The 25,043-nt window shown below is 38.1% G+C and overlaps 3 protein-coding genes across 6 annotated transcripts in view; 2 read left to right on the forward strand and 1 right to left on the reverse strand.

The window, feature by feature from the left end:
- LOC105146800 (inactive dipeptidyl peptidase 10) overlaps positions 1 to 7,092 on the forward strand; it is an 82,310-nt gene extending 75,218 nt beyond the window's left edge. For all 4 annotated transcript variants that reach the window (XM_011057316.2, XM_011057318.2, XM_011057317.2 and 1 more), the window contains exons 9-13: positions 320 to 498; positions 577 to 799; positions 864 to 1,308; positions 1,810 to 2,015; positions 2,105 to 7,092. In XM_011057316.2, the coding sequence (XP_011055618.1) occupies positions 320 to 498; positions 577 to 799; positions 864 to 1,308; positions 1,810 to 2,015; positions 2,105 to 2,206 (1,155 nt within the window). In that variant the 3' untranslated portion in view covers positions 2,207 to 7,092. The remainder of the gene's footprint in view (positions 1 to 319; positions 499 to 576; positions 800 to 863; positions 1,309 to 1,809; positions 2,016 to 2,104) is intronic.
- A 95-nt stretch (positions 7,093 to 7,187) lies between these two features.
- LOC147910969 (uncharacterized) lies at positions 7,188 to 7,622 on the forward strand. The gene is given in 3 exon segments (XM_087413982.1): positions 7,188 to 7,289; positions 7,368 to 7,564; positions 7,566 to 7,622. Coding segments are annotated over 3 exon segments (342 nt in total). The 3' UTR covers positions 7,609 to 7,622.
- Positions 7,623 to 7,708: 86 nt separating this feature from the next.
- mei-W68 (meiotic W68) lies at positions 7,709 to 9,817 on the reverse strand. Its single transcript, XM_011057650.2, has 4 exons — positions 9,404 to 9,817; positions 8,765 to 9,255; positions 8,261 to 8,618; positions 7,709 to 8,044 (listed from the first exon to the last, which is right to left on the reverse strand). Exons 1-4 carry the CDS (start codon positions 9,517 to 9,519, stop codon positions 7,744 to 7,746), a joined length of 1,266 nt encoding a protein of 421 aa, XP_011055952.2. The 5' UTR covers positions 9,520 to 9,817; the 3' UTR covers positions 7,709 to 7,743.
- Between the last annotated feature and the right edge of the window lie 15,226 nt (positions 9,818 to 25,043).

The raw sequence follows: 25,043 nt of genomic DNA on the forward strand, positions 1-25,043 counted from the left end.
ATTCCATGAGTTATTTAGACAATTCTTATTTAACATAGAACTTAGAATAGAATCCTATTTAATATTTTATATGCTGTGTAATATAAAAAGTAATTAAAGAATCAGAACACACGTTCAAAGTACATGGCATGTAACACTAAATTCTATGCTACAAATTAGATCTACTACTAAAAGTAGTGGATCATAGATTATTATCAGAAATAATCATAAAAATATAACAACAAAACATATAATGTATTATAACGATTAAAAATATACATATAGTATATAAAAAATAAAAAGAAAGAAATTTTAATCGCATAAATGTTTTCTAAAACAGGTGAGCGAGATCTTAGCATGGGACACCAAAGCACATCTCGTATACTATTTAGGTACTAGAGAGAAGAGACCTGGCCAAAGACATCTCTACGTAGTACGCGACCCTGCCGCGGACGATCCTCGTCACTTCGAGCCATTGTGCGTGACGTGTGACCTTGGAGATGTTCTTTGGAGTAGTAGGCAAGTTAAAAAAAAAAATTAAATCGATGTAATTGATTCTCGGTCAAATAAAATTAATAAGCGAATTTGTTGCTGCAGGTTCTATTACACAAATTGCACACATTTTGGTGCTTCGGTCAGTCCATCGGTGGACAACAACACGCAGGGTTACTACGTACTATACTGCGAGGGTCCCGGCCTTCCCCTCGCCGGCGTGCACATGATGTCGACGCATAAGATGATTCGTGTGCTGTACGACACAAGGCTTCAACGCGCGGAAAAATTGTCAGAACTGGCACTGCCTACCAGACGAAACTTTGAGGTAGATAATTAATATTGCTACGATTTTGCCTCAATTTGATATTATAACTTGAAATGATTGGCAGGTGCCGCTACCTCAAGGTTGGCGGGCTCAAGTGCAGCTGCTGTTGCCGCCTTCGTGGCGGGAAGAGCTCAGGGACGCGGCGTTTCCCGTACTCGTCGAGGTGAACGGTCGTCCTGGTAGCGAGGCCGTCACAGACAAGTTCCGAATAGACTGGGGAACGTATATGTCGAGTCACAACGACGTAGTCTATGTGAGACTGGACGTACGTGGCGCTCGTGGTCAGGGAAAGAAGGATCTTTTCAGAAGGATAGGCGGCGTCGAGGTACAGGATCAACTCACTGTGTTAAGACACCTTTTGAAGACGCACAAGTATCTCGACGTCACCAGGGTTGGCGTATGGGGATGGGGTTACGGTGGATATGTGACTGCTATGGTCCTCGGTAGCCAGGAGAATGTCTTCAAATGCGGCGTAGCGGTGAATCCAATCGCTGATTGGATGTATTATAGTAAGCATATAAATTTCGTAAAAGCATATGGAGTCCACGGAAAAAATAATTTTGCTAAAATATTTAAAAATTTAGCTAGATCTGAAAATAATTTTGTTAAATTATTAAAATAATTATGCAAGATTATTAGAATGTCATAATTTTTTACAACATTTCATAGTTCAACAAAATTATCTTCAGATTTGTATCAAGTTAAATTTTTAGGTACTTCAGCAAATCCGCTCTTTCTGCACTAGAAAAAAGTCTGATTACATTAATTTTGGAATTCTGGTTGAAAATGGACAAATCAAAATTTTCTGATTGAACCTGTTAAATTCCAATTGAGATAATAAAAATTTTGATATCACTCAGAATATTGGTTATCTCAATTAAAATTTAAGATTCAATCAGAGAATTCTGATTTGTCCATTTCTTCTAGAAAAACAAATTAGGCGAGGTGCACCGAAAAAAATTCCAAAAAATCTTGTTGATACTATTAATAATTGCTTTCTTCAACTGCAGATTCCGCGTTTACGGAACGAGTTCTCGGTGCCCCAGTTGAGAATTTTAAGGGCTACGTGGAGGCTGATCTCACGCAACGAGCGAGATTGGTGCCTAGTCATAGCCTTTATCTTCTTCATGGCCTAGCTGACCTCACAGCGCCTTACACGCACGGCGTTGCCTTCGCCAAGGCTTTGTCCGAAGCGGGAGTCATCTTTAGATATCAGGCAAGAGAAAACAAAAACAAACGAGATGTATCGACGCAGATGTGTCGAAGAATACTCGAGCTAATTGTCGCTTCCTTCTTTTGAAACAGAGTTACGCGAACGAAGATCACGCCCTGAGAGGCGTGCTCGAACACGCTTATCGTTCCATGGAGGACTTCCTCGCCGAGTGCCTCGCCCTGGATGCCTCCTAGTGCCTCAATCCGAAGAATCCTTTGTTGTCTCTAGTGCGTCTATTTCCAATACATCCAAAACGGACGTTAATACGAAGACTCGTCCTCGAGGTCACGGCAATTACATTCGTAAACGGGATGATCTTCTCGTTTAGAGCCTGAATCGCGATATAAATCAGGCCGCTGAGGATGCGAAAAAAGCGAGAACAATCGTTTATCCGAATAAACGAAGAAAAGAAAAGAAACGCCGTTTGACGAGCGTACGTGTGAGTTTATGCGGCAAGATGGAGACTGATAGAAAAAATGGAAGTAAAATGGCATTTGTATGAGCAATATCGTTATGACGTATATCATTTGCCTAAAGATTCCTCTTTACTACGGGAAAATCATTCACTTTTCTTTCTGGATGTGCATCTAGCGATATTTATATTGTCAAACTATGAAAAAATCCAGAAATCACGAAAGATATCCGACAAGAACGAAGAGCGACAGATCGCCATCTGCTTAATTTTTGTACATTAACGAACGATGTCGCTCGCGTTTCCTGCGCAAATTCAATATGATAGTTTCATAGTTTGTTAGGCAGTATGAATTCTTATTAAACAGCGCGAGCGGCTTGTTCGACGACGACGCACGCGTCGCAAAAGTACTTAAGAGTCAAACGCGCGTACATGCCGTGAAATCAGGCGAGTTTCGAGAAGCGGACAAAGAGAATGAGGCGGGTGTTCGAAAGCGCAGACCGAATTATACTACGTGCGGAGCTTATCGACGGCTTGCAAATCCACGTCGTTCGCGTAGCGTCATCGGAACGATGATTGTGGAATCGATGCCGAATGTTTGCGAGCTCGTCATTAACGTCTTGCTGTGTTCCAAGTCCCAAGGGTGCTCATACAGGAAAGGCCTGAGATTTCGTAGCGAATGGCTAAAGGCGAAATTAATACGGATTGTATAACACTTCAACGTACAGAGCTTATTGGGAGTCTGCAAACTTGCACTTTTCTTTGTGCCCTACTTTTCAAACGAAATTTATTGAATCACAGCGCTCGAATATATGTCTCGATATGGGAGATCGACTCTGCGGACCGTAATCGACGCTTTTACGGCGAGATTGAGAATCCCAGAGGAAGTCTCTAAGGTCTCTCGAGTCAAGTTAAACGTACGTTCGGAAGAAAGAGTTTGCAAGCTTCCGTCTTACACGTTCTCCTTTTTTTCTAGCTACGTCACTGGTGCCTCCCCGATTTTAAACGGAGAAAAAGTATCTACGCCTATGCGGTGACGTTCGTCCACAGCCATCGACATATATATATATATATTTACCATTATAGAATCCGGACTGTTACTGTGAATTTTGTGTTGTACAGCTTGGCGCCTAGTTCTATGTATCGTAATGTTACACGCGTAAAAAGTTGTTTCACACAGATCTTTAGTATCCCCATCTCGACCCGCCCCTCCCCCCTTCTCCCTACCCGTTTGAATTTTGAATATTTGTACATATATATATATATATATATATATATATATATATATATATATATACATCTAGAAGAAATGTGAAGCTTCTTCGATGAGGTCCCACGCAGATGCTTGCAGGAATCGTGAATGATTCATAAATAGAGAAGAGCGATATCACTTGTTTTTAAATAACTGATTTTCGATCGACAAGATTTACGAAAATATGCTTGTTGAAGTATACATGTAAACTAGGATCTCGTCGAAGGTGCAGGTATCAAACTCATTGTATACTTCTACGAAATACATCGATCGATCCCGAATGGATGAACGACTAAACAGACGATATACTTATATAATCGTCAGGACTAGCTGTCGATCATCGATCAGGCGCGATCGGCATACGATGTTGAGGCTCCCGAGTACTTGCTTGCTTTTACCGTACTTTCAGGTGGAACAGTGGAAGACAAGATATGGCGAGACATCGTACGCTTATTGTCACATATGACTGACTTCGCTGCTCCACTATTGTAAAAGCGAACGCTCGGAAATCTTATAAACGCGACGTCGTCGAAGAATAAAAGGGCTCGTAAATGTCTCGAAAATATCTGCGGCAACGTCGATGTTTTTACGATACGTTCTACATAGATTTAGTAATCTATGAGATTTCGAAAATCGAAGATATAAGACTTCGGAAATTATTGCCTTACGATTTGACGTCAGGATTCATTTGCATAAAAAAAATTGTAGATTTAGAAATTTTCTATACATACATATGTATATCTTTCAACAGAGTAAGTCTTTTAATTTATAAATTTTGTTATTACTGGTTCATCTAGTGTATTAGAATTTATATAGAATTTTGCTACAAATTAAGACGAAATACCTTGATTATTTTTATTGTATTATAGAATACGCTTTCTAACTAAAACACATATAGTGATTTCGTTGTAAAAATTTTAAATCGCAGATAATATTCGAGACTATATGTCAATATAATTTCTAGTTCGAAAATACGGATAGTTTACGAGTCCAAATGTTAATTAGAGAAGAAGCGCGCTCAGACGAGGAAGTGGCGCACGTCGCCATATGTATGCTGCATATACCAGCAGCCCTTAAATGCCGACAATCAAGGCTAGTGCAACTAATCAAACGATAATAAATAGAAACGGAGAAAAGAGAAAATTACATAATAATTTTAATGAATACTCGTGAATGATCGCTATGGTTCGGGTGTATCGTAAACCGCGACGAAGTCTAGTATTGCCAAACTATCGCGACCGAGAAGACTTCACGAAAGCGATTTTTGCGAGGATAAAAATATTATAGATGCGAAGGGTCGTTAGGTCGAGATGATGTGCCCGCTGTCGACTGTAGAAAGTACAAAGTTGTAACGCGTAATGGAGGCTTCGAAAAATTCTCTGTTGAATGGATTTATCCTTAAAGAGGATTTCTCTTTTCACTATCTTTTGATGTTAGCTATTGAAAATCAGACGGCTGTAGTGAAAAATCAGGCTGTAATGAATCTTCCAATAAAATTAATCTGCAACGTTATGTACAGTGCGCAACAAGCGTTAAGTTAATCCATAACCGGACTCCTCCATTTCGCGATAAATGAATGATCGTTTGTAGTGAAACAAAATGTTTGTTGTCAACAATATCGCTTCCATTTATTCCCGAATAAATATAACGCGAGCGATCGAAACGCGAATTGTTCGATCTTAAGAAGCGGGGGAAAGAGATGATTGAATTCGATCGATTGGATTCGGAAATGCGAGCCACAAAGAAAAAGATGGGGAGGGGGAGAAAGAATAATAATGGTAGAGTGAATGAGAGCGAGAGAATGTGTGAGTGTGTAAATCACAATCAATTATTAAATATAATAACGGCAGAAAGTGAGGCAAATCGTTAAACGTAAGCATAGGGCATCGGAAAAAAATATCACAAAGGCAGGCACGCAATATGTACAAGCATGCGAATTATGAAATTAATCGCAAAAAAGAACCTTGGTAGCAACGCATAAGGGTATCTATAGCTTTTGGTAACGTATTATCGCCGCTAAAAAGAAAAAAAAACGTAAAAGGCAATGAAAAATACACTCGTATGGGCATAACACACGCAAACACACACATATACACGCAATATATTAAAAGAAACAGATAACTTTCTCACGCGGAAGTCAATATAAGGATTAGGCCCGTGCGAACGCATGAATAAATTAATGCACATTAAATACACTCGTCGTATAGGTCGATCGACCGATTGGAACGATCGTCAAACAGAACGCGTTAATTAAATTCGGCAGTCTAGATTTAAAAAGTATATTATATTCACACTGATTTCTCAAAAAAAAAAAATGAAAATACAACATTTTATCTATAAGAATCTGTGATGATTATTAAGAGAAATATAAATTTCAGATAATTTATAATCTTTTTGTCTCTTTTTCTCCATATTTGAGCTCGACAAATAGAAAATTTCAATCTTTAATCGTTTGACGATCAATGACAATTAGCGATTAGAAAACACATTGACTTCTTGAAGACGAGTCACGCTTTTTTCACGATTTGTGGCTCCAAACGCATCTGTGTCCGCTCGGAGGCGTGTTCGGCAATCTCGAAAGATTGTTTTTTATATCCATTTCATCGAAATGCTTGATACGCATTCCATACGAGAGCCACTACTGATGTCGTTCGAGCTACTCGATCGATACTCGCCTTCAATTAGTATCGCGGAATGGACACGGAAAGTTATTTCTACTCGATTTTTGGCGATATTCGCACGGACCTGCACCAGAAACATCCACGAAATCGGCCGATCAATGGCTTGATACTCAACGGTGAAAAAAGTAAGCGAACAAAGTAAATCTTCAGAGCAAGTCAATTAAAAAATTTTACTTTTGATTTTAAAATCTCTTTTATCAGTACCTTTCTCTGGAAAGATCAAATAATTTATATTATTTCAAAGATAAGCTTACTAATGCGTAAAATTTGCACGTTTAAATATCAGAAAATTATTTCAAAATTTTTAATATATTTACAAAGTCTATGAGTGATTTTATTTTATTTCGATTATCATAATTTATTAATAATAATAATGATAATAATAATTCGGGAGGCGATCCTCCATTGAAAATCCATTAACGACACCTAGACGTAGTCCATTGTGTCTTATAATTTATTAAAATTTATTCAAAAATGTTTCAAGACTTTTTCAAATTGACAAAAATTGAGAAAAAAAACCGAGATCCAATCCAACTCGATTGAATTTTCGAAAGCGATTGCAGTTAACTTCATTGATTTACAATGCCGATTTCGCGGATGTCATCCAAGTTACCTTCCACGTAACATCCACGAAATAATCATGTTATTAAGATTCTGCGTTTTTTAATATCAGCGAAGCTCTGCCCGGACACCGGGTGGATAAAGTGTTTTCAATAAACTGTTACATTATCTGAAGTATTCTTAATTCTTCCTCAATGTTGCATCTTTGACGACTTTTAACAACACATAATAATTAAGGCATCGAGACGTTGCAGCAGGCTTAAGAAATTATGATTTCTCGTCGAACAAGGAAAAGGAAAAGCATAATTTTCTTAAACAGTTTCAAGCAAAACAATATTAACGCGTACGGAACTATTAATTATTCGAAGAATATAATATAATTTATTGAAATATCTTCTCTACAGTGGACGTTATTTAAAGCTTATTTAATACTTATAATTTTATATTCAAGACTGCACGATCATCCGTACGAGACTCGTTCGAAAAGAAATCTTCGTGAGATAGAAATGACGGCTTTGATTAAATCTCTTATCCCATCGAGACGATTATCTGAGAGCAGTGTTATATATTTGGGTTCGTTTCATAAAAGTCCGCAGCTCATAACGTTAGAGGATGACAACGACAGCTTTTCCGAAAAAGTTATTCAACGAAACATGGATTAATACCAAAATGAAAAGTCATTTAAAGTAACACATATATTTTATTTATTATAAATTAATTTTTCTGTGTTTCCTTTGATTAAAGAACGTAATAATAATTTTATAGAATTAATTCCAACTAAATATTTTCATAAATTTTTCGAAGTCTTATCAAATAGATTACGCTTTAAATATAATCCTGACCATCTATCTTATAAGATAAATACGTCTCGGTAAAGAAATTTTTTGAAAAGGAGGACACTGCCTCCATTTCTGCCTTGCCCTTCCGCAATATGCTCAACTGCTTCGATATAGCTTCGTTTACGTAACTCCGGGCTTCGATGGATCTCAATTTTATGAGATCGGCTTCGGTGAGCGGGATCGTTTTTGCTCCTATAGGAATCAATTCCGAGGGGTGGATTCCGAGCCAACGTGCGTTAGGACAAGCCAAGCTCTCGTTTTCTTTACAAAGGGTCGATGAACCGAAGCTGCGGAAACCAGTGTAATAGAAATATACATAGAAATGAAATATTTCTCGAATAAAAATTAAACTAGCATGTAATATTGAAATATTATCTAAATTCAACTATATATTCAACTTTTATATATCGAGAAAGATTATGATAAAGAACTAAAGTTATATTATTTTCTTTTTTTGATATAAAAAATTCTAATAAAAATAACAGCAATTTCGCTTAAATTACCGATAAATTAACATAATGTCTATGCCGAAAGGATCCGCGTCTACAACTATATAAATTGGCAATTCCATCTTTTCGGATAGTATCTTGACAAACATCCTCGTAGCTACATCCGGATAACCCTTTCCCGTCACTAGAATGCATTTTAGGGAGCAAGAACAGTTTTCCTCGAGTAACTTTTGGAAGACTGCGTCCTTCTCAATTACCAAAACGAACTTGGCTTTCGCACGAATGGAAATTATGTTCGAAATAATTTGCGGTATCTGCGCGCCGCCTGGTATTGTACAATCAATAATTTGATTATCGACTAGTGTGATGGTCATGTTTCCTGCCATCAATCCTTTAGCCGTTGCCAGTAGTCCTAGAAAGACTTCTATTTATTGATTGTTATTTCATATTTTTTATTTTCTTTATATTTATTATTGCATCGTTTCAGTAAACATATAGTTTTAATTATCATATTTATAATTGGGCTTCCTATAATTAAATAATGTTTGACCAACTCACTCAAATCCCATGGCGCGCATTCTAACAAATTAGCGATATCATTCAACGCACGATCGACATATCGTTGAATGGGTACCAAATATTTGGTTGTCTCTTTTTTTAAATCATAATAAAACGCTCGTCGGGTCTTGGTGGTGTTCGTTAGCAATAAATGATGAACCTCAGCCATTATCATTATCATTAGAACAAATTTTTTTCTGCTGCTTTTCACTGCGAAATCAACGGTTGTCTTTTCCAAATTCTGAGTATCTCTATTATCTGTATCTTGCTCTTCGACAAAATCAGTTAAGGCATCATTGAAAAACGTCGTTCCCTCTCGGACTTGCGAGTCTGGATCGACTGAGCATCCTGGATAAACATTTGCTTTACGTGTACTCAATTTCGAAATATTATTTCGGCCACTAAAGTACGATATACATGGTGCCTGTTCACATGATATCTGTTCTATTATTTTCAGCGTAACAGCTTCGATGCGTGCGATTAAATCATTCCTGGCATGGGAAAATGCGCGAAAAAAATGTGAATTACGATACACTCAGCGATATAATATTTATAATGAGATTGTGAGTTCACATTTAAGTCAACTACTCATTTTTGAATAATAAAAAAATATACAATCATAGCTAATAAATATTGTACCTCAGCTCTCTATTGTCGACTATCGGTATTTCGATAAGTTTCTCACGAACGCCTAAATATTGATTAGCGTCCGACGCGATTGTTTGCCTACAAAATTTTTTATTCGCCTTTTGCATTTTATCTAAATAAACAAGATATATAAATAATAATAATTTAATTAAATTTTATATATCTTTCATGATATTTTATTGTACATTGAGATTATTTCTAGAAAAAAATGGAAGAAATGAAGATATGAGATAATAAAACCAAATATAATCATTCATTTATAATTATCGTTCATTGAATATAGTTGTAATATTTTTCAAGATTTATTAACCCTAGTTTCAGTTCTTCTTTGACCCAATAGATGTCTTCAGCTGTCTTGCGCAAAGCAGATTATATGTAGAAACCGTTTTTATCAATAGAACTGTATAAGAAAAAAGAAAAAAAATTATTTTTCATTTTTTTTAAAATAAAATAATTATTACCATCTAGACTAATCTAAAGTCTTTCTTTTATAGTAAAAAAAACGAAATAATATTAGGTGTTGGAATTAATTCGTAGCGTTTTTTAATGAAAGAATGTTATTTATTTCACATGAGCATTAAAAAATACATTAATGAAAGTACTTCCCATCACTTGTAAAACGCTACGAATTAATTCCAACACCTAATACATAAAATGATCCTACAAAAAATAATATGCATTTCTCTGAAAATTTTATTTTTGATAAATGATTTTTGATGACTGATTTTTCAATTATTATACATTTAAATATTATCTAGATGTACTTAATCGAAAATATAGATACGCATTTTTGTGAATCATGGCGATAATGTACGTAAATATTTTTTTTTGTTCATTTATATTATTGCACTATTACATGTATATATTATAGTATAAAAGCACTTCACAAAGAAATTATTTGGTAATTTTATTGCTTTCATTGATAAGGAACAAATCAATTATCAAGCAATTAACTTTTATTCCACTCGCTTTGCGTTAATTAAGCATTTGGGTAAAAGTACTTATTTATAACGTCTGAAACGGCATGAAATAATTGCGACACTAAGAAGAATGTCATTAAATTTAGAGACGAAAACCGAATCAAGCAGAGAGAAGATCCGGATACGCTTTTCAGTCGTCGTTGAATGTTACGAGACGAGTTAAAAGACGCGTTGGTAGATAAAAATCTACTACCTATCCGAGGCCGACATTCTCACAGCAATAAACATATTAAGACCCGACGTATGAGGTAAAGTATTGGCCACGAAGACTCGTCCGAAGCCGTGACGGAGTAGACATTAATTTTTCTCCCGATCACCGACATTCATATCGAAGTGGCGAATCTCGAGAGAGGCCCCGGACACCCCGCTGCGCATTTGTGAGCACCGACCATTGAATGGCGCGCTACTGTACGCGCTAAAGACACTTCAGGGACTTATTGTGAGCGCGAAACACACACCCCTTACTGCAAAACGTTCGATTGTAACGAAATTCAGCGCACATTCACCACTGCTCTAATAGGAAACCATCCGGAAGACAAGCGTGACCAAAATTAGCCATTTCCGAGTTGCAAGATCCATCCCATGCAACGTTGTAATATTGCTGCAATGTTGCAGCATTGTTGCAACTTTTGTGCTGTGAGGGATAGTTTCTTTCAGAAAAATCGATTATAAAACAATTATTTTTATAAAAATTTAAGACTTGTTCAAATAATATATATATGATGTGTGATAAAATATATTCCAAAATTACGATCAATTCATGCCGAACGCTACTGTGACGAAAATGGAAATAACGAGTATCGAGGGTTCTATCCTACACACAAATTTCCCTAATCCATGACATGCGCTGGGTTTCAAATACCTTCGCAAATGGAGGACAATGAATACTAACGAGCAACTGTGACATCTAACGTGTGCCAAAATATTTCAGAGACAAGAAATATAAGATCTGTGGTACAAGATAATTGGCTGAGATTGGGAATATTAATCTTATAAAATTCAAGGTAGAATAAAAAAGGATATCTGTAAATTCGCACTAATAAGCGTCGTTCATATACGCGAACAAAAGTAAAAAAACATCATCTTAAAGTTCCGGCCTCTTAGATGCTCATGACGGGATTATTCATGAAAAAATAATACAGGGCGGCAAGCAAGCTCGCACTCGGTTTCGCATTAAAGACACTCCAAGGCTGCGCTACAAAGGGGGATAGTGTTACATTGTGCAACGAGCACAGTGGAGAAACAGCCCTAAGAATGCCCTCGCCAGCCCTCAAATAGCCCGTATATAAACCAACACGCGTCGCTGGCACGTCCTTAAAATGTCAGTGTTGGATGCGCGATGAAGAAGGAAAAATCGCATAAATATTCACAAAATCTCACGCGAATGAGATCGATGTATCTCGCCAGAATGATAATCCCTTCTGCGTGAATGTTCACGCGCGAATACGAAGGAGAAACTGGACGCTTTGCAAGAACGATGGACAGAAATATTTTATGATGTTACGATGGGAGCAATAAAAGCACCCGTACGCGGAGTACCTGTCAAATTCTGCAACTTCCGGTTTATCGATTTACAAGAATAGAAATGAAGTCGTTGGAAGTTGAGGGACAGTCGACTACGAAATTCTATGAGTGTCAATACCGCGATAATCTTCTTGGCTCCAAACATTCCCCTCGATTTGAATTCACATCGAAACTAAATACCCGCGATCGATCGAACGTGGAAAATACCTGTCGCATGTCAACTAGCTTGCTATTGGAGGTCAGGGATTTTCGTAACCCGATACGTCGGACATTCTGTGATCAAGTAAGACCTAAATGCCACAAAAATACGCTGCGAATCGATGTTCGTAGCTCGATTCTATTCAAGAAATCGTAACAGTCGAGGTTTTTCCAATTGGCGACGCCGAGAGATCGAATCTCTTGTCGTTCCTTTATTCACATCTTGGTGCATTCAAGGCGATTTTCGAAGATAGCATCAAATTTGTCCAAACAGTGGGGAACGCGGCTGTGAAGCAGCGAGGGTTACCTAACGTACCGACTTAGAGAAAGTCAGAAGGGTGACTGCTAGTCAAAGTTACTATTTTTCGACATTTGACGCATTTACGTTAATTAAGGGTGTAAAGCAAAAGAAGTATATAATAAATTATTTCATTTATTGAAATTTTATCAAACGTGCCCTAAATTTGAAGCAACAGCTTAACTTTCAAAATGGAAGGAATTTCCTAGTTTCGTTGGCACAAGCGTGAACGATTGATCGTTCGAAGTGCACTTATCGAGACTACTTGAACACGCCGCGGTTTTCGAGGGATCGAACAACGTTATTGTAGCGACCGCCGTGTTCACACACTATAAGGAGGGTTTGACATGCGGTACTTGACTTAAATGTGAGCTTGGGAAAGTCTAAAACACTAAAACGTGACTGTCGTCACGTGATGACATTTAAACGATCCATCAAGTATTTGATTAAAATAACCGGATGTGAGATGGAAAGTTTTTCTAAAAATGAACATAATTTCCAACTCAATTTAATTACATAAAGATATCAAGATGCGTTTTTACAAATGATGTGTTTCGAAATTATGCTTTTTCAGATGCAAAATACTGCAAATCAAAATTAAAATTTTTTGAAAAGATGCGCCAATTTACAAGTGACAAAATGATGAGGAAAATGGTTTCGTGCGAAGGTATTACATACCAATTTGATATGTCTTCGGTGCATAATTACCTAACGAGTACTTTGGTTTCCCTTAAACTCAGCATTCCTTTAATAACAGACCAGCGTTCGGGACTAAATAAGATCTTTGCCTTTACTCGACACGACGCCTTATTACACGTCAAATATTTTCACGATTATTCCGAGAAGAAAAGGAATCGAACGTGGCGTTTCAAGGATACTGACACGACGGATGGAGAAAACAATAATGAACAGGAAAAAGGTAAGAAAGAGCGAGACAAATATAGGAAAGACAGATGAAAATCAGATAGAGGAAAGTATAGAAACAGATAAATCAAAGATGAAAAAATATAAAAGAGATGAAGGATCCGTGATTGAAAAGAAAGAACTGGTTGGAGATGTAATCCCGATTTGGAAGAGTGTATCATGAGGAGTTCGATGACTTATCGACGACGCACCTGAGGGCAAATGAGACGAGAAAAATTATTGCAATCTTCTCAAAAATGCTAAGTGTAGGTCAGTTATACCAGAGAAACTGGTTCGATCATAACGAATCAGTCGCCAAAGCAAAAAAATGCAAATATCACATTAATTTAAAGGTTGTTTAACTCGTATTATCAGCTGCGCGTAAATTTTGTATTAACAAAATTTTTGCAATTAAAACTACCAGCGACTACATCGTTAAATTCATAGTGTTAAATAATATCTAATTTAAATTATTTTTAATTTATTGATTATTTTAAAATTTATCACAGAAATAGATTAATTTCTACTTCGACATACATGACAGTTATAATAAAAATATCATTTAATTCAACATTTAAATAATATTTTTTATTTTTAATCTTCTGTGATCTATCCTTCCATGGTTATTCCAACTTGTTCAACATAATTTTGTGATTTTTATAGTGACTCACTCTCCTGATGCGATGGTGAATTGCATACATAATTATACAAAGGACAGATGATTACACAGCGATCCAACGTGTACAGATATAGATTGAAATAGGCGTGAAAGTGCACGATCTTGTATCGTGCATGAGTTAATAAATGTTCGGCGTGTGCCACATGATGAGGCGGCTTGCAGCTGCCAGCTTTTTTCCGCGACAGAATTTTTCGCGATTACGAAGTGAGCAGATGCATTCTCGAAGAATGAATGATGTCCGATTCACTCGCGCATCTCCTTAGCTTTGCGTGTCTCGCATAATTATATCTGTATACTTCTTTTTATTATCCGTCGCAACCTGCAACGCGCTTCGCTCGTTGCTTAACCTTTCAACCCATGGCTCTTGGTGGTATTTCTTCGTTTCATTATGATATCCGCGAGCACGCAAGATTATTCATCTTGTAAATTACTGTAAGCGCTACGTAATGCATTTAATCCCGAAAGTGTCGTTTTTTCTTTCAATTTGCGGCATATAATTTGTAACTATTAAGACTACAACTAAAATACAGTAAAATAAACTACACCATTGGTAGAGATCATATCTCGAACAAAAAACGTCCGAGAATTTCTGATAATTAAGAGCAACGCGAATGCCATTGGGTCGCGATTACTTGATCTTTAAGGGCGGTCTTTATCGTGGCTTAAGAGGGAATTAACGGTGAGGGATAAAGAGCCATCCATGCTCGACCCCAAGGATCATTGGCACTTCGATAAGAAACGTACGTTCGCCGATAAGCCGGCAGACCTTTCGAATTCTCGATCGTCCTTAACCGAGTTACGATACTGAGACGACGATCCTTTGTCATACTTTACAAATCCAAATGTGTAATTAAGTCTTCATATATGTGTGTTATTTAGTTTTTCGTGTAAAAACAACACACTATACTGTATACAAAAATGAATTTCATTTAAACGTGTAAATTATAGTTATTTTTAAATAAAAAATTAAATCACATACAACATATATGAAGGCAGTCATTACTTGTATTGTATGTGATTCAGCTTCTTTTTCGAATTGAAAAATATCAATCTTATATAACATTATATGGAGAATGTAATGGTGTATATATCTAACAATAAGTCCATAATAATTTCTCTTTATAAATTAGTACAAACTTCAAAACAAAACGATTAAAATAAACGGTGGAATACACTGCAAATCTAAGCGTAAAAAGTAACTTCAATATATATATATATATATATATGATTGGTCTTCTGTGTAAAAATAACACGCTACGCATACAAATATAAATTTACACATTTAAAGAATAGCATCATTTTTACACGAAAAATTAACACACATACATATAATATGTTAAAGTTATTTTTTACACACTTAGATTTGCAGTATAGAAAAGCGAGGGTGGGTGAACTGGACGAGCTGTCGAATCACGGAGGCGCGATCGCCGAGGTTTGTTGGCTTTTCGAGAATGCGCCCTTGTTGAAATCGCATTGTTCGTAAACATATGTTCTCTTCCGTGGGCGTACGCGAAGGAGTAAACGAGAGGAGATAAACGAGAAGGATGAAGGAAAACGAACGGTGGATGAGCAGCGGCGGTCTAGCAACCAGTCTGGCATCACCTGGACGAGAAGCACGCGCCTTTTGCTCTGGTAGGAAGGTTTGGGGAGAAGAGGTTGAATGTCTCTCCCTATGAATATCGATGCAACGTACGTATTGTGGTCGCGAAGCCGTTCCGTTGAACGGCGCGTCGCCATAATGCGCTCGTATAACATTGCGACTTCACGTAACGACATTAAGCTTTCGCCACAATGGATGCGTGACCTGCCGCACTCACGGCCGTGAAAAGCGGCTCGTCTGGAACCCTTCGGTTCGCAATGAAAATCCTTTTAAACGCGCAAGCCCACGCTGCTGGGAATCGCCTTACAAAAGGATGTTTTTCACAGTCCCGAAACTGCATTGCGATTGATGCGTCACCTCCACATCATCGTCGTGACACTTTTAGGATTCGCACTCGAAAAAAACTACTCTTGTCCTCGACAAATTACTGATTTATCTATCATCGTTCTCAAATAAGGAAGATATTAAAAAATCACTTTGTCTTCCACAACACACACATACACACACACACACACACACACACACACACACACACACACACACACATACACAGATATATTTTTAATATCCTAATATTACTTAATTTAGTGCTGAAATTCGGTGTGAATTTATATATTATATCCAATTCTCTGCCAACTGTATGCCGATTTTTATTTTTAGTCTTGAAATGTAATTCTAACAAAACTAGATAACATCGTTAAATTGCAATTTAATGCAATGTAATAATATTAAAATGCTTATCAGCATCAGATTATTAAGATCTTTCTAAGATGCCTATGAGGATCAATATTATTAAATTGCTTATCAATTTCATTTATGATATTACTCTAGTTTTGTTAGAATTATGTTTCAAGACGAAAAATTAAATTCGATGCGCAGAATTGGATATAAACTCACATCGAATTATCTAATCAAAAGATCCAGCTTGACCGTTTAGAGCCTTAATTTCCAATTTGTTGTGTATTCATATTACAGTCTTAAAAGATATTTTACTTTGTTTAATATTACTTAATTTACCGACGTAAAAGAAAACTGTAAAATTTCTTTCAATGCGACATCTTGTAAATTCATGAGAATGAATTTTGCATGTCACTAACTAAAGAAATCGTCGATAAACAATCAATCGAAGGTCGGTCGACGGACTTTGCTAACTCTCGCATCTCCGTCATATCAGTGTGCGTGCATATTCGTGTCATCGAGACGCGTGAACGATCATATTTCGGTCTCACCTTTTATTTCTTCTCGTATGTTTTCCCCCTGTAATCTTTCAGTACACGCGTGTTCTTTAATAACGACTACGAATCGAATTCGCAGCACTGAAAAGCAATTACCATCGCTCGTGAGACCAAGGTGGAGAAATTGATTTAAAGTGCACGATAATCTGCGTGTTTAAGACAACTGCAAATGAAAATCGACACAGATCCTTTTATCGCACCCGTATCGTGCGTATATTGGTGCTTTCCATTTAGTGACACAAGTCGATACAAACATCATTCCATCTTTCTTAACATTCAGAAAGTAACACAAAGATAAAACAACTTGTGTCGACTTGTATCGATTTGTGTCATCAAATGGAAAGCACCCATTATATAGTTTCTGATTATACTGTACAAAAGCCCATTTTATTCATAGTATATGGAAAACTATCCAAGAAAAATGATTACTGTCATAAAACAACCGTGAGACGACCATTTATGAACACGGGGAGATCTCGAACGCGTATGTCAAGGGCGCGAATGCCTTATATTTGTGCCATGCAACATTAAGTCGGCATTTAATTTCGAACAGCTGGTGCTTACTCGCTGATGCATCATTCGTAAATTTAGGCCGTTCTGCCGCCTTCGACATCGCGCGATTCATCCTTCCGCGCATATCGATGCTTAACGAGACTCAACGATGCAGGTAAACGTATCCTTCGCTTATATCGCAAATGAATGCTTTTCATAAAAAGATACGACCAAGAAAGATCCAAAAATACACCATCGACAGACTAATCTCTTCAGAAATTATTTCACACTAAGAAAAATATCTGGATAGATTAATTGAAATTCTGATTGAAAATGGACGAATGAGAAATTTTTTGGTTAAATTTATTAGAATTCTAATTGTCGGAATTCTGATTGATATAATCAGAATCTTCTGGACTGTCCAAACAAATTAATCAAATACCTAAAGACTTAATTAACATACAAACTGTCAAAATTCGATTATCTTTACAATTCTTTCAATTAAAAATTATTTGCACAACCAACGACCACTTGATAAAAATAATTCCAAGCAATTTAAATGTCGATCGCACTAACTGAATAATCTCTGACTGTTATTAAATGTCTCTCTCATGTCTTCGAGCAATTCGTAATGTTTGATCATAAATTGATCGACCACTTATCATCAATTACAAAGGTAGACGCGTGCACTTGTACGAGAGGCGGAGGTTACATTATCGAGAGGAGAATCTCCTCATTTTACGCTTCTTAAAATGCAAAAGCCGATCGAAACACATCCGTTTAACGAAAGTCCATCTGACTTTCTTACGAAATAGCAAAAGATTACAGAGAAATTATGATGAGAGAAGAAATCTTTCAATAGCAATAATTTGTAAGGAAGAGAGTAAGAATAGAATCTCTACATCTTAGTCACATCTGAAAGCAGGCACGAGGTGTACAAGATCGACCGGCCGGCGCGGCGGCGGCCGATCGCACAGTAGCACTTGTTGCAAAAGTCCCAAAATCAGGTCGTTCGTGTAACACCTTGCGCGATTCCCTCGAGGCGGCACTGGAGAAAAAGAAAAAAGAAAGAGAGAGATCTCGAGAGACTCTGCGAAGTGTGAGAAAGCGGAATGGGGCCCGTGAAGAAGACGAGGCGTACGAGACAAGGGAGAGTCCACCGAAGAACGGGTCCCCCTCGAACTACGTAAATAAAACGTTTTGTAGCCGGTTTTGGGAGTGCGGTCGTGCCGGCCCACCTACCGAAGAGAAGGGCTACCTGCCTCTCTCTCCTCAGACCCGGGGTTTGAGGTCTTCATTCAGACTAGGTTTCAACTCGGGCCTTGTAGCCGAAGCCATTGACTTCTCTCGCGACGAGGTGGAGAGGAGCGTAAGGGGGTACACCTTCTCGATAAAGAAGGGCACAGAAAGAAAGAAAGGGAACGGGGGAAGGGGCAGAAGAGAAGAAATTCTTCCGATATGGGGTAAGGGACAATGGACGCGTCGTCCGTGTCCAGATCTAACTCTTCGTACAGATATAATCGCCTGGGAATCCGCGATTTCAAGGAAGCAACATAGCTTCTTTCAGGATGACTTCTCTCGACGTGCGGGTGGGGATGATGAAATGAAAAGGATATCGAGAGTCGCGCGTCGTACGCGTCGAAAGGATCTCGTGAACAATGATCGTTTGATGTCTCCTCTCCTCCTCTCATATGCGTGTGGCGGATTCCATATTAGTGATCCATCACGCAAGTAATAAAAGACGCAGTGACTTCTTCACCGTGCCTGATCGCGACTCGATCCCACATTAATCTGTCGTGAAACGTGGGATCAGATAAGGCAAGTTCTCTCTATTTCTTCTACCTCCCCTCCTGTTCCATTTTTTTTTAACGCGCAAGTCGGTGCTACGCGGGTATCCGTGAAGTCTCATGATAAGAGACGATGGGGGTAGCATTACTGGATCTATGAAAACGAAACGATAGCGACACAAAACTTTTCCTACCGACTTGGTTTTGGTGATATGACAATAATACAGTTGCCACTACTAAGAAAGATATTTTTCAACCTTTTTTTCTAATCCTGCTAGAAAAAGGAAAACGCAGTTTGTTATAAATATTTCAATAAATATAAATAAATATAAGATGTTTACATTACAATTATTTTTATAGACAGATTTTATTTATATACAAAAAACGATTGATACGCGATAAATTGGGTGATAGCGAGCCGTATAAAGATACAGAAGTTAATTGCTGTAATTACATTTTGCTCATGGTCAGCACGGCAACCTTAACGGTTGAGTTTATTACCTCTTTGCTATCTCTTTCCCTTCTCTTTCTCTCTCTCTCTCTCTCTCTCTCGTTCTTTTTCAAAGTTTTGCAGCTGCGACATTTTTCTAACGTTTGTGCACGCGCATGTAAATGCCGCAAGCAGGATAGGTGCAGTCTGCGAGAATTTTTTTCGAAACGTAAGGATTCACCTGGCGCCGTTTAGTAATTGCGCTAAAAAACCACAAATACATATGCGCTACTAAAAACCATTTGATATGAAATATTCTCAGCTATAACAAAGTATTCAGACTAGAATGCTTATGAAATGCGCGAACTATTTTCTCTTTTTTATCTTTCATGTATATAAAAAATATATACGTACTTTGGAAGTTAGTGACCAAATTAATATTATACTTATAATACTTTCCTGTCCACAAATTACTAAGGACAATATTATTCAATCGTAATTCTACGTAATTATTTAATTACAATAATTATAATTCACAACAAAAAGTAACTCCGCAATTAGACGCTAAAAAAGCACCATCCAGCATTCTGTTGTAATTGTAACATCATGACGAAGAAATCATGATCACTTACATTATTATAAACGCCATTAGTCTATATACTTATATTATATACATATGTATCCTTCAAGTGGAAGAAGATAGAGAGAGCAAGCAGATGCAAGCTTCATTATTTCTGAAGAACCTGCCACTGTCGAAGAACCAGCTCCGGAACCCTCCAGAGAAGCTATCGCGCGGAGAGCACAGAGATCTTTGTGCCTAAATCTTGCAAACTGCCGGAACGCCCGGACAAATTATCATCTAACGTCACAACAGAGCGTGCCTTTTCTTGTCCCGGCTCTTTCTCGCCTTCATCCTCCGTCTCTCCACCTTCCAAGGTGGGCCCAACTAGCGTGTTTGATTTATTGCAATCTCGACGCTCGATGTCTCCACAGGAATCCCTGCACTCTAGCCCTCTAACCGTCCAATCTCCTTTTATTCTCGCTTTCTGCTCCACCCCCTTTCTCTCTCTCTCTCTCTTTCTGCCTACGTTTTGACTCTGATGAAATTCCACGGTGGTCAACCGTACAAAACGATCCGATATCGATTATTCCGACATCAATGAAAATCATGATTGTCCTTCGTACGAGGCGCGTCGCTCAGTGAAATCATTCGAGGATACAAGAAGACGCTCGTAAGAATGTCCACGAATAGTCTCTAATGAGCTCTCGCAACGTGGGAGACTCAATCATGCGTCTCCACGATTTTACCAGCACCGATAATTAAGCTCGTCGTTTAATAATTACGAAATGTCAATAGTAATAAGACAAATTTCTTACGGTTACACCTGCCATTACGATCTTGAAGGTACTGCTCGCTTTGAGACGACTTTATTAAGATGCGGATGTCACGAACGAGCATGTATAGGCGGAGGTTGATTCCAATCTTCTACCTTCATTGATTTTGTTTTTACCTGCTTTATCTTTTTCTTGCGTTCGGCTCGGTTACCTTGGACACGCATTAAAGTTCGAGTACCTCGTGGAGCCTCACAAGTTTGTGTAAAATTAGCATGAAAAATACACTGTTAATTTCAGTTACTCACTATTTAGTTAGGGCGAATCGAATGAACATGGAGCGATAATATTCTTGTCCACATAAAGAGATGATACATTCTTCTCTCAAGGAGGTGATTATCCAACTGTATTCGAGGACAAAGTTATCACATCACTATCAATTTTCAGTCGCGAGCAGATGCCTGCGGCCGCCCTTGAGATCGACAGCGGCCGCAGATGACACCGACGATTATGCATTATTTATTTCTTAAGGGGTTGCGATCGCGCCGTTCGAGAAAAGATGGTGTCCGCCTCCCGCAGTTCAACCTGATCAGATAATCAAACATCCCTCCGACACGTATAACTCCATAGTACGTGGCGTGTGTGACACTAACGTGTTACAATGTTAATCGTATAAATATTATAGGTAAATAATAATGAAATTAAATTGTTAGAATATACAATTTCTCTAGAATTATACAATATATCTTCGCAAATTATGCGAAATTATCGTTTCATTATACGTTCAAAAGGTATAAGGTGTTAAAATCGTTCTAAGAGAACCAATAAAGAAGCCAAGACTGAGAATTTCAACGTTTTTTTGCGAAAGGTATGGTTTTTTATGTAGAAAATCGAGGCCGTTTGTATTGACAGGATTGCCTCGAGAAATGAGTATTAAAGTGTCGGCTTCACTTCGCTCGGAGGGGATCTGCGGCACGCGACTGCCACAAACCGGTGTTAGCAGAAACACCGAGAAACGCATGCGGCTCCTCCGACGGATGATCTCTCCAAGGGAGAACCGAGGCGATACGATGGAGATGGTAAACGCGCGCCGACCGGAACGAGAGGCGCGCGATATAGGAAGAAAAAGGCACAAGAAGCGGAGGACCAGAGGAACGAGTCACGGCGGCGTCCTTGGGATCCCTAACCCACATCTAATTCGCAAGCCGGTTTCGCGCGACGTGAACACGAGTGCAGTTTCAGATCCTGCGTCGTTACGATTACTAGTAATTTATAATAATGAGCAATAAAAATATGAGTACTAATAAGGAGTGGCGGTATGATACCTGGCAATAAGAGCAAGAGTAAATATAATGCTATAATAAAAAATAATAATATGCAATAAAGAATTGTTACGATAAATAAACTACACGGGCTTAATTCATCCAATAAATCTTCGAAATACATTTTACATTGTGCGATACGTACCTCTATGTATACGCACTCGACGCAAGGAAATTGTGCACTTACATAGTAATTATTCGCGGGGAACATGATGATAGCAATTAAGACGGTGAGACTCCGCCACCGAATTGCCAATCGATTACTGTCCCTTGAGATTTTTTTTAATCGACCTGTTTGGGATCTGTTTGGCGAGATAAACGGCGCGATTCAATGTGTCCTTAACGAGAAATTGGTTCATAGGACGGTGACCTGCGGCCTTGCGTAAAGTATTCTTTCTCAGAGTAACAAAGGAAAGCCTATAAAGGATCATTTAGAAACGAACGAATACAGAAAGAACAATTTTGTTCAAGCATCTAGAAACTCCTCGAAAAACTATTGTATTAAATTAAAACTCAAGTGATACTATTCTTACTAATTTATTTAATAAAACTTAAATGATAGATTACATACCTTTTTACTATTCCAACCAAAGTAATAGTACCTTTAATTCTCCTTCAAAAATATTCTCTAGAAATTTAGCTAGATATAGATTTAAAAACAATTTCGTTGGCTAATCAAAATAATTATGTAGGACGCTCAATCATAATGAACAATGCTATATACGTATAGAACGTTAAAACTTTTTGCGATATTGTTGCATTGCTTTTTGGTTACTAAAGCAATTAGTTTGGGCGTCCTGCATAATTATTTTGATGTATCGGTAAAAACGTCTGGAAGCATTAGTTGGAATTTGATTAAAAATGGACAAATCAGATTTGCTTCGAATCCATTATAATTCCAGTTGAGATAATCAGAATTTTATAATTCGTTCATTTTCAGCCACAAATTCTTTTTTCAGTGATATGAATCTGACCAAATTTTTAGATCTCTACTATTAATTATAATTTTTAGATAATTTAGCAAAATCGTTCTTTCCATAAAGGCAATGAAAAACAGTGAGAGTAAATGAAAATGGCGCAGATTATTCGCTTTGAGAAACGGATATGGACTGTCTGCACCTCGTGATACTTCTCTTTTTTACCGTTTCTCAATCGATCGACCCGGATTACGAGACGCGATGAGAACGGTACCGCTCGTCGATTGGGAGACCGCGCAGGAGACATCGAGGACACGATACGATTACGATACCATCGCCTAGCTTCAGCCGGCGAACGCGCTCGTCGCCGTTAGAAACAATTTGCTAGACGGTAGCGCGTCACGTCGAGCCGATAGCTCGATGGCGCGGCTTTGGCTCGTGCCGGTAATGAGCCCGCATCGGGCGGTCCTCCACCGACGTGTCTCAAATACACAAAACGACGCTTACGCACGCGTGCGCGCGCGCCCGACGTGCGAGCGCGCGACGAGCTCACCGGCAGTCACCGGGCGTGCAAACGGCCAGGACAGACAGCGCAAATAGACTACCACACTGGGCCTAGCACCTGCTCGGAGTGTCACCGGCACTCTGTCGCCGGCGGATAAAAATATCAGAACCGTAAAACAGCGAAGCTAGAAGACAGGCAGGGCGATAAAACGAAAGGGGAGAAAGAGAAACAAAAAGATAGAGAATGTATAGGCGAGGAGCTTTCACGCCGCGAGAAGCTTCTTCTTCGGGACGACGACGACGACGACGACCACGCGCGTGCTCGCTCCGGTCGTCAAAAATTTGCCCTTACGACTCTCGCGGTTCGCCGCGACCGCCTCTCGCTTTATGTCGCGCGTTGGCGCGATGAATCCTGTAGGGCGCCGGTCTTCTTCTATTCACGAAAGAGATGTTATCGCGAAAGAGATTTCACCCTCTCGCCGCTGCTGGTTGTCGGATCATTTTCCTTAGAAAAACCTAACCCAGCAGATGCACGCGAGGATCCGGCTGCGACTTAAAAAGATACCAGACGAGTTCCACCTCCGGAATACCAAATTGAACGACAGATGATTAATTGTAATTATATGAAAAAAATAAACAAAATTCATATATTATCACGTATTACATGAGAGAAAAGCATTGAGTAGAGGGACGAAAGTATATGCAAATTGAATTGACGAAGCAACGTTGTCCTATACGCAAAATATGCGAGGGAGACTGGGGGTTGCATGGCTCCTCTACAAAAGACTCACGGCGTTGTTTTGCGGTTTTTTCATTTTGGCACGCGCACGACATGTCCCTGTAAATGGATACCCCACAAAGCGCTTTATTGTGCGAAACTGGATACCAACGCTAAATACTCGTTAAAAGGGACGTCCCTACTTTATTCTTTCACGTGATTCCCTGCGCGTCTTTTCACGAAGACGGCATCGTACTTAGTCTTAAATCAAACTCTGCGATTAAAATATCATTACTATTTTAATTCAATTAGTACGATTACAGGTATTTAATTGCATACTTTAGACTTCAACTATGAAAAAAAATCTATATATTTAATCCTTAAATACTTCATTATAAAAATAACACGGTGATGTACGGTATATCTAACCTAATTTGATAACTTTCATAAAAATGAACATACAGTAAACATTTTTTTCAATTAAAGTGTCAAACATCAAATAATACAACAGTATTGAATAAATGTTTGTGTATCTTTATTTAAAAAAAAAATTATAAACAATGAAATAATATTGAAAAAGCGTTTGGAAAAAAGTCGAATATGCTACATTGAAAAGATATTTAAGAGAAATATTATTTGATTTCTTCAAATGCTATAATCTCGAGCTCAAATATTCTTCGTACAACGTGATACAACGAGTAAAATCAATTAT

This window comes from Acromyrmex echinatior, chromosome 1 (genome assembly GCF_024713525.1).
Source record: "Acromyrmex echinatior isolate Ae372 chromosome 1, ASM2471352v2, whole genome shotgun sequence".
NCBI lineage: Eukaryota > Metazoa > Arthropoda > Insecta > Hymenoptera > Formicidae > Acromyrmex > Acromyrmex echinatior.